This window comes from Lissotriton vulgaris, chromosome 1_1 (assembly GCF_964263255.1).
Source record: "Lissotriton vulgaris chromosome 1_1, aLisVul1.2, whole genome shotgun sequence".
NCBI classification, from domain to species: Eukaryota; Metazoa; Chordata; class Amphibia; order Caudata; family Salamandridae; genus Lissotriton; species Lissotriton vulgaris.
Window position 1 is genome coordinate 71,708,221 of NC_141685.1, and position 11,341 is coordinate 71,719,561.

Here is an 11,341-nt window from a genome sequence, read left to right on the forward strand (position 1 = left end):
CCTATCGTATAAAAAAGTATCCAGTACAAGCTTTGATCATGGGATCGGTGTGATGTGCTTACAGTAGTGCTTTGCTTCGTAAAATGACTACTACTATCCAGTCTTTTATGTATATTGTAAACTATTTCTGGCCAAACCACAGGAAGCAGAAAAAAGAACTATGGAGTAGAGCCGGACAACTGGAGTTTAGATGGAAGTCGAGTTTTGCTAAATAAAATGAAAACCTCTGTCCCAATTTGCACAAACCAGAAGGAAGATTAATCTTTACCCCTAGCTTTACAAAACCAATAGCCATTCTAAAGGCACTATCACCCACAAAGAAGTATTACACACATTATAAGTGTAACAGATATTTGGTGCCCTTTGCACTTTATTGTTAAATCGGAAACCAAATGTGCAAAATAGCACACACATTTAGGGAGTGTGAGAATAACACAATTGCTTTAACAGACATGTTGACCCTTCAGAAAACACAGTTATGTGATGTAGAAAAATATATACCCAATCCAGAGACACTAACAAAGAATAAAGAATCAGACACACACATCGAGTGCTTTAGTTTGTCATCACTACTAAAGCGCCCTCATCAAACGCACACAGGAGAAAAACAATTCAATTGCACTGAATGTATGAAGAGCTGTAATCAGTTATCTGACCTTGAAAGACATCAACGAACACACACAGGGGAAAAACCATACCATTGCAATGAATGTAGGAAGAGCTTTAGTCAGTTAGCAAACTTCCTAGTACATCAACGGACACACACAGGAGAAAAACCATACCATTGCAATGAATGTGCAAAGAGCTTTAGTCACTTATCAAACCTCCAAAGACATCAACAAACACACACAGGGGCAAAACCATACCATTGCAATGAATGTATGAAGAGCTTTAGTCAGTTATCACACCTCCAAGGGCATCAGCGAGCACACACAGGTGAAAAGCCATACCATTGCAATGAATGTGTGAAGAGCTTCAGTCAGTCATCACATCTCCAAAGACATCTTCGAACACACACTAGGGAAACATCATACTACTGCAATAAATGTGGGTGTAGTTTTAGACATTCCTTAACATTAAGGAATCGTCAGCAAACACACACAGGGGAAACGCCTTCTGGGTGCTGTGAGTGTGTTAAGAGCATCAGTCGGTTATCATGTTTTCAAACAGATCAGCGATACACAGGGGTAAAACCATTCAAGTGCAGTGAATGTGGGAAGAGCTTTTGTCAATCGTCAGTCCTACTCAGACATCAGCGAACACACACAGGGGAAAAACCATACTACTGCAGTGAATGTGGGAAGAGCTTTTGTCAATCGTCAGTCCTACTCAGACATCAGAGAACACACACAGGGGAAAAACCATACCTTTGTAATGAGTGTGGAAAGAGCTTTAGTCAATTATCAGACCTACAGTGCCATCAGCTAACACACACTGGGGAAAAACCTTACCATTGCATTGAATGTGGGAAGAGCTTCAGTCAGTCATCAGTCCTACACAGACATCAGCGAACTCACATAGGGGAAAAAGTCAGTCAAGTGCAATGAATGTGTGAAGAGCTTTAGTCAATTATCAATTCTGTAAAGTCATCAGCGAACACACATGGAAAAAACCTTACCATTTTATTGAGTATAGCAGTACTTTCAGTGACTCCTCAAACCTAAGGAAGAATCCGAGAACTCTCACGGTAAAAGCCACACAAGTGTACTGAATGTATGAAAGCCTTTAGTCGATTATCAGTTCTGCACAGCCATAAGCAAAAACACACCTTCATTGAACAATTGAAATAATCCTAGAGATGGTGAAAATTTGGCAAGAATGTAAGGGCCATTATAGTTACCCAACTGTGGATACACACAGGAGCAAACATGTGCAGTTATTAAGAGAGGAACGAATTACAGAAAATTGTAACATTACAATTAAGTGGGACATTCCAGAAACAGATAATAAAAAGTAGAGGATAGAAGACCCGACTTGCAGGAAAGAAGAAACACATATATATTTCAAGAATTATGAAAGTGTCTATTCTTCTCTACATGTAGGGAAAACCATGAAATACTAGGAAGCATATTGGAAGACTAGGATAAGGTTGACTAAAAAAATAAAATATAGTCAGTGAGTGAAACAATGCTCTTAAAAAGGGCATGAAAAAACATGCATATCTGATCATACTTCTGGTAAAAGCAACACTATGAACAATGCTTGGACTAACAAGGATCGTTTCAGCTAGATTTCGGGATTAGTGATAAAACCTGTAAATTCATAAACCCAAAACACATGCACTCCCATGGAAAGCTTAACCAAAAAGACACGCGTAGTTTCTCATAGCGAGCAGTGAAAGTATCAAAGTCATCCAATCAGACAGATGGTAAAGAGGCTCTATTCCAGGGGAGTGACAAGAACAAGACGAGCCAACACAAGCTGACACACAACATGCAAATTAGGCATGCTACTAACAACATCTGTCAAAGCATATCCTAGGATAAAATCTAAATATGAGCATTGTTGTTGATCTCTACGCTAAATAATACAAACAACCATTTATTGCATGCCATTCACTCATTTGTCTCTTTATTAAAAAGTGCTGTTACTACCAAATGTAATGTTACTTATTTTACCAAACATAGCTCAGTATGTCTGACACAGCCTTTCTGCCATCTATTGCTGGTTTTATGCCAGCTTGTATTTCTATAAAACCTACCTTGGAGAAGCAGAAGGTGGGAATAATACTATTATTCTCTAAATTCTAAAATAAGAAATCACTCTTGGGGGTAAGCAGCCACTTCAGTGACTTTCACATAATAAATAAAGCACTCATGTTATCTTTTAAAATGTAAGATGACTATAAAAGATATGTGAAAACATTCATTCTCTGTAGACTGTGTGCTGTTTTATAATGTCATCACTGGCAGACGTTCATAGACGTGACATTTTTAAAAAATAATTTTGTTGCAAGACAGATGCTGATAACATCACATGTAACAAATCCAAATTGAATGGGTTGTAGGTGCCATTTGTATATGAATTACACAACCTGATCAAGAGGGGAGATGTCTGCAATTAGCCATTCAGGACGAAGAGGCCAGAGCAATCCAGGGCAACCCCAATGATGCCGGCTTAGACAAGGCATATCATCGAAACAGCATGTTCCATAGTTTGTACCGTACTGGAGAACATACTGTGCAGATGTATTTTAACATCACTTTTTATTTTATTTTTAATAACGGCATAGGGTATATCAATTCCTCCCCAGAACTGGATATGTTCTGAATCTCAATGGAGCCGCGTTTCTGCCTCGTTCCCTCACTCACAGTAGTGAGTGAGGGAAAGTTTTAATACACTACGAGATATACAACAAAACATTGTGAAGTAGTTCGACAGGACGAAAGAAAGACACCCCAAGAGATGGAGCTCCTATGTTAGGAGAGAGGAAATATCTACATAAAAGTTTGCAGTATCAAATTGCAACACAACGCAGATCCCATGTTGGATTGTCTTCCACAGAAAGTGGGGATATGGTGTAATTAATCGCTTCTTGAAACCCCAACAAGAGAAGTCCTGGAGAAGGTGCCACAGAATCAAATGTACTGCACCGAAACGCGTCAACGCATTTTTTCTGACATAAAGAATCCAATCAGGGCCTGGTAAACTCTAGATGGATACCCAACATTATCACTAGTGTTTACTTAAGTTAAAGTGCCTTAGGCCTGTGGATCTAGTAATACAAAGTGGCAGAGGCATTCGGGAGCCACAGCGATACGAGGGGTTTGTCACAGTATATTGTTTTGTCTTAAGTCTATTAACTGCTGAAATGTTACATATATGTCTATATTAGCTGTGTATTTTTTAATTGTGCTCATTGTTTTCAATTGCTTACGTTCGTTTCAAGGAACATTCCTTGGATTTTAAATTGTTTTGTATTAATTTGTCTTGTATTTTATTGCTTAGATATTGGTTTTTAATAAAATTAGATTGTGAACGATTTTATTTCTTTGTGGAAATCCTTATATATTCCCTGATATATAGTGGACTACAGGTCCTTCTCCCTGATGAGACAGGGGTGAGGTAAACAAGTTGACTCCAGGGATTCCCTTTTGACTTACTGTCTTTCTACCCTGGTCCCTGGTGAAAGTGGGGTACCCTCTCTTTTGAAACCATTTACTCAGACACCTCAGGACATACACTGGGCACATTCCGCAATAACACCTGGCTATTTTATCCAGGCATTCACTGAAAATATGCTCGTTTGCATTTTTAGTAATTTCTAACAACCCTTTTCTAATATACATTAATACAATCTGTGCTGTCTCCTATACACCAAGGCGAAGTTCACTTCCATTTTCGCCGCTTTGGTGTCTATATTGACATGAAATCAAGTACTGAGTAACTTTAGAATAGCGCAGAGCTCACGCATTCTACCACCATGGCCGCCGCCTTTGCCATTGGCGGCGGCCATTTTGTATCATCTCCCGCGGTCTATTGTTTGTAGACCTCGACGCAGGAGAATTCAGACACATTTCAGTCCCCCGCCGGATACACGCTAAGATGCGGTCGGACCGGGAGACTAATAGGTGACCGAATGTGGTGTTCTCTACTTTGAAGTAAGTCATGTTTGTTTCAACAGGAACCACACATCGATTTCCTGGGCAGTTTTTCTACACGCTAACGATTAACTACCCGTTTTCTTTCTTATTTTTAACAGAATTTTTCTCAGGGAAACACCACCCACCTCGACTCCATGAAGCACAGTTTTGGTCAATTCTAAGTATGTGCATTTAGTCTGTGATCATGTTTTTCCTATCTGTATGTGTGTCATGTGTTAGTCACCTAATATATGTTGCGTGTTTTTAACATTTACCATACACCATGCAGCGCGTTCGCCGGGCATGTTTATACCTTTTTGGTTGCAACCATGATGCGAGCTTGGACGACTGCATGCCCCATTAAGGAGAACCTCACCAGCATGGAAGTACCTTATAATGTGTATCCACCTACTCCATATGAGAGAGGGGGCTGTTCCCTAACCATGTTATTTTAACTGTTACAGATACACTACGTGACATAGAGATCGAATGTGTAATCATGCATGCTTTATTAGTGGCAGCGTTTTGATCATTTAGATTTTCATTTACCACATTCAGGTTTAATAGGAGTGGCAAACACAGGTGTTGGTCCCTGTGTGGTCCTGATGAAGAGCTAGGGGTAGGCTCAAAACATGTTGATCTTACACAGAACTCCTACCCATTACAGTTAGGTTTTTCCGTGTAACATCCCGTTTTAGATATACCAACCTAGGAGCGATAATAAAGTATTTTAGTCCACTAGCAAGGTATTTTTAATCACTTTTACCCACTCCACCACACTGTGCACCACACATAGTCTTCCATTTCAGTGCTCATACGTAGTTTCCGCAAGTCGCAGCACACCCCAGTTCTTAGAGAACTGGGATGGCCCCAATGATGAAGCATGTCACCGTGGGGAAACCCTGGTTGAGCGAGGGGACTCAAGAAAGATATTTTTCTTTCCTGAAGGCTATTTCTGACCATAACATTTCAGAGCCTTTTTCTTTTTGACTGGGTCCTCAAACCCGAGCCCTCGGGCACCCTACATATGACAGTAATTTTACACAACAAAAAAGAGTTATTATGTTCGTACAGAATTGATATTTGCATATAAGTAGAACAGGTTGAATCGGGAATACCACAAAATAAAGTCCTGGCAAGCTGTGCCAAGATTTGACTGAATAACAATCTATAGCTCTTACTAAACAAAAGTGTACAACCAAACAGTCTGCTTGCATGGCTTTCATTGTTTGTGTTTAATGTATTGTCAAAACAATGAACACAAGTGTTGTAAGGGTAGGAGACGACAGGAAAACAAAATTGACTAGGCAGATATGACCGAGAGGAGTCCAGAGAGATATAATAGCATCCTATGTGGCAGCATGGTATCGAAGTACCAGGATGTGATGCATAGACCACTGAAAGATGAACGCGTGAGAGAAAGACGCCCTCCGATCAAGCTACCCAACTCCTTCACTCGACCCCTCCATGGGCATAAACTGGAGGTTTGGCAAGAGCAAAGAAACCGTTTCGGGGTAAGTGTCCGACACTTTCCCTTTCCTCCTCCATGCGATCAGTTAGATGAAAGAATAACTGGAGGGAACCCCAGCCCTATTCTCTGTTTCCGTCCCTGCCTGCGCCCACGGGATGAGTTGTGGGCATAAGACCTGCAGACCATTTTTCTTCTACCCTCATATGAAAGCTCCATAGGGAATCGCAATGGGTGTTGGACAGTCTACATGTGGCGAGCCCCCACCAAAGTAGACCCCTAGCCACAGTATATACCAATAATCTGGTAAACCCATAGGCCAATATTTAGAGTAGGGGTTGGGACTCTAATGAGGACGGAAATAAGTCCTTTACGAAGCATGGCACCTTTGTTACCAATCTACAGAACCAACTGTAGGACCCAAGAATAATATAGATGCTACTCTTCATCTATGGCATGACAAGGAGCATAATCACATAAACAAATGTCCAGAGTATGAAAAATACAGAGGAAATGTTGGAATATCAAATAAGCCACCTTAGAGACAGGTTAGGACACGCACTCCAGCTGTTCTGCCTCCCTTCTATCTATTCCCGCAGATCACTGAACCTCAAGAGAGGAAAGAGAGCGAGGATACAAGGAAAGAACATTTGTTGGACACATCCCCCATGCTGTCTGCTGGGAATGGGGCACAACTGGAGTTGCTTCTGAAAGCGGACAGCACCTGTGGATCCACCAACGGCTGGTGGACAAAGAGATAACGTGCAAGCGAGCAATGTGCTTGACTGGCACTACAATGGCCAGTCTGGAAGCTGATTCTACTACTGAGGATCGGTTTCGAGCTGTAGGAACCACGAAGAGTGAAGTCCTATGATCACTCTTAAAAAAGTAAGATAAACCTAAGGGTGACTGTCTAGATGGCTTCACTTTTCTCAAGTAGTGCTGATGACATGGGCCTGTCCCCTTCAGCTCTGTACCCTCTAAAGAACTGCCCAGCAGCCAGGAGAATAGGATTCCCTCAGCATCAGAAATTTTTGGTTGTAGTGGATTATGGCTCCAGGTATCAAGAGGCGGAGCATAACCGCGAAGGTGAGAGTTAGAACTTCCGAACAATAGACTGTAATTTCTGACCAGGGAACCCATTTCACACTGTCTCATAGGACAGATGTGACAGCAAGCTGGTGTGACATATAATTTATTTAATGCATAGCATCCACAATCTAAGGGGTTAGTGGAGAGGTTGAACAGGACCCTTAAAAGCATAAGGTGAGCTTTTTCAGAGAACTTCAGGAGCAAGTGGGATCTTCTCCTGCCATGTCCCTTATTCGATAACTAGAAGAATCCAGATAAAGGCATGGATTTCAATCACTTTGGACTTCTGTGTGGGCACTCATTGCGTGGACCATTCAGCTTGATCTGTGAAGGGTGGAAGGAACTTTCAATTCCTCTGCAAAATTAATGTGGTGGACTATGTGATAGGCTTCAGAAGTATAAGAGCATAATACATGAGGAAGGCGAAGAAAAACCTGCAGGCTAGCCAGGAGCTAATGAAGCAGTTATATTACAAGAAAGCAATGCTGATTGGGTATTCAAATTTCTGGCAGTGTTTGTGCTAAAGCCCCTATCTCCCAAAGCTTTGGAGAATAAGTGATGTGGGACATCGACGGTAATGCAGAAAGTGTCTGATCTCAACTATTTGGTTGACACAGGTGGCACACTGGAATCTTGAAGGGTGTTTCATGTAAAGCAGGGCTCAAAAATCCACTCGCCCGCTTGCATTTGCGAGCCAGATTTAATTAGGACGAGCTATTTTTAGGTCCTACTTGCCCTTTCTAGCGAGTAGGAAGACAAACTGACTTTTAACCTCTGTCTCTGAAAGCAGAGGAAATGGGACAAGATAGCAAGAGTTAAAGGCATCTTTATTGCTCCCAAAGTGAATGAGAAATAAAAATGTCTTTAAATCTTGTTAACTTGTCACATTTGCTCCGCTTTCAGAGACTGAGGTCAAGAGCATTTCAGTCAGGTCGAGTACATTTTTTAGGTTACTATAACTGGAGGTCTAGTAAAAATTAAATGATTTTTCGAGCCCTGTGTAAAGTGGCTGAATCCTTCCCTCTGGAGAAATAGCACAGTGAACATCATCTTGTGGAAGAGGAATATGAAAAAGAATACAAGCATGGTGGCAACAAACTAGGCTGCACAGGAAAACCCTAAGTCACGGATAATGGATTCACTCAGGGGCTACACAGTAAGCTTCCTCTATCAGGGGATGAATGATACCTCTATCCAAAAGAGCTGTAACCCTCCAGTTAAGATAAAGAAAAGAATAAATTAGGCAATGATAAATCAAAAGAGAAAGTATGTAAGGGCTAACAGTGTCTAGATAAGGCACCCTAACTAAAGAAAAAACATCCTCTCCAACACATCATTGGGTAATTGCACAAACTAGTGACAAGATAAAGAGCAATCTTCTCTAGGGATCATATTGGTGAGTTTACAGAAAAAAATGACTGACCAGAAGGCCCCATTTGGCAGACCAAAATAGCAAGCAATGAGGCAGGGCTTCAGAAAGTTATGGCAGGTCTGGAGCAGATGGTAAATTATGCCGTGGACCAGTGTGTTTATGTAATTTGGCCCTTTTTTACCCCTTGACAACAAAAGAACAATTATTGAAACAATAAGAAGTTGCCATACAAATGAATGAGGAAGAGCAATAAATGGATATCTTCTCATGTTATGGTAAGAGCATTTGTAAAGCACTACACCGCCCTTGAGGGAATCCTGGTGCTGATGCAGCAGCATACTGGGCCTCGCCTAGAACTAGTGTAGTTGAAAAGCCACATCTTCAGCTGCTTGCAGTATTACAAATAAATGGAAGAGGATGCCTTGGTGTGCAGGACAGGTCATTCCAAGCTTTAGGAGTGATGTAGGAGAAGGCACAACCACTGTATTTGGTTGTGCATATGAGTGGGGTCTGTGTAATAGGAGTCCGGCTGAGGGGAGGTGTCTGGTAGATTTATGGTTTCTGATGCGGGCGTTGAGGTAAGCTGGGGCCGTCCTGTGTTGATCTTTGAAGGTGTGTGTGATGTGTTTGAACAGAGCTTGTTTGTGGAATGGAAATCCAGTGGAGCTTCCCGGGTTGCAGGTGATGTGCATGCAGTGTCGTAGGCTGAGTGTAATCATCCTTGCTGAGTTCTCTATGGTTTGGAGTCACCTAGTCAGTTGTGTATTGAATCTGGCATACAGGATGTTCCGTCGTCCAATTTGCTCTGATAAGGGCTTGGATGACGGTTCTGTGGTTGATGGTGGGAACCTATTTGAAGATCTTCTACAGCATCTTCACAGTGCGGAAGCAGAAGTCATTCATGGTGAGTTGATTGTCAGTAACTATACCAATGTTGTTGGCCTGCGTGTGGTGGGTGGGTCCATGTCTTGCTGGCCACCAGGCAAAATGCCATGGTGAGGATTGCCTGCTGAAGATCACAACTTCTGTCTTGGCAGTGTTGAGTTTGACCCAGATGTTTTTCATCCAATCGGTCATGCAATCAGGGAATTTGGTCTGAATGTTCGGCATTTTGAGTGAGAGTATCATCTGTGTTTCATCAGCGTAAGATAAGATGTTAATTTCACATGCACAGATAATAGTGATGCAGGTGTTGAAAAGAGTCAGACTCAGTGATGAACCTCCACAGATGAAGATGCAGCTGACGGAGCAGTAGGGGGCCAGCCTGACTGGCTGGGTTAGGTCAGTGAGGAAGGAGCATATCCCATTAAGTGTGGATCCTTAGATGCCAACTTTGTGAAGTTTTTGGATGAGGAAGATGTGGGAAACCATGTTGAAGGCAGTGGAGAGGTGAAAGAGGATGAGGGTTATGGTGCCTCCTCCATCCACAATCATGTGGCTGTTGTCTGGTATGAGGGCTGTTTCCTTGCTGTGGCTCAGTCTGGAAGCAGATTGAATGGCATTGAGGAGATGGTTGACATTGAAGTGGATGGCTATGAACTTAATGATCCTTCATGACTTTGGCAGAATAGGGTGGCAGGCAGATACGTCTGTAGTTGACTAGGGTCGTCGGGTCCACAGAGGGCTTTTTGAGGCGGTGGAGTACTAAAGTGGCATGTGTCCAGGTGCTTGAGTTGGCTGTTGTAATGGAGATTTTCAGGATCAGGCTGAAGATTGAACTAGTGGGTTCTAGTCCTTTGATCGAGACATGTTGGGGGAAATGGTCCAATGGGGCTCTGGAGTGGATAGAATGCAGGATGCTAGTAGTTTCTTCTGTGGGACTGGCAGGCTAGGCTGCCAGTGAGGCAGAGATGCAGGGGATTAAATCCTTGTATACACCAGCAATTCTGCCTCTGGGCTTGTGTTATCTGTCCGGTCCGGCAATCTTGTGAGTAGGTGGGACAGCCATGGCAATGTCTGGGAAAGACTCAGGGTCAGACAATTTTACATGAGGAAGAGAAGGTCTGATGAGTGGTTGTGAATCTGGTCTCAGATTTGGCAGCATGTTTGGCACAAGGGCGTTGTTGAGGAGTATGCATAATGGGGCGGCCAAAACGTCAGAGTATTTTTTTAGGGTAATAGCAGTATTAATTATTAAGACTATCACACAGAAACACGGAATTAGAAAACATCTCTCCAATTTAATGGTAGTTGTTGCTCACAATTTCATGTACTTAATAAAATACAAACCGCTCCCTTCCTGATCTCACCTTCACTGGTAAAAAAACAACAGAGCGACAGACCCGGGTATCAAACCCTGGCAGAGGCCACTAGCTCAATATTGTAAGAGGCAATTATGCTCTTAAACTGGAAACCTAATACCTAATTGAGGCCCTGCACTTGAACTGTTTGTGCCATCAAAACATCCATGTCTGTTTATTATGTTATTATGTTATTGTTTGATGTGTGTAGATGTACGTGTAATTTATAATACTTTTTAATAATTTATCAGTTTATATTATATTTTTTATGTATATGTTTAATTAATGTTGTATTATTTATTAATTTTGAACATTATTAAATATTTTTAACTATGTTTATTTGGTTTATAAGTATTATTTACTTTATTTTACACTTTTTTTATTTAAAAAAAACAATATTTTTAATTACGATATTTTTAACTTCGATATTTTTGTTTTGATATTTTAGTACTTACCAAGTTGTAGATAGGCTGTCGATATTCTTGCTTCCGATATTCCAACGTCAATTTTTGTGTAGGTCGATATTTTTTCAATCGATATTGTGTTAGTGATCCGATGGCCGTGGCAGTTCTGCTTCTCGAGGCCT

General features: G+C 41.5%; 1 protein-coding gene across 1 annotated transcript; it reads left to right on the forward strand.

Moving 5' to 3' along the window:
• Window positions 1–224: 224 nt before the first annotated feature.
• On the forward strand, window positions 225–1,641 carry LOC147737355 (uncharacterized). The gene has a single exon (XM_086934714.1). It carries the CDS (start codon window positions 393–395, stop codon window positions 1,545–1,547), a length of 1,155 nt encoding a protein of 384 aa, XP_086790840.1. The 5' UTR covers window positions 225–392; the 3' UTR covers window positions 1,548–1,641.
• Window positions 1,642–11,341: the final 9,700 nt, after the last annotated feature.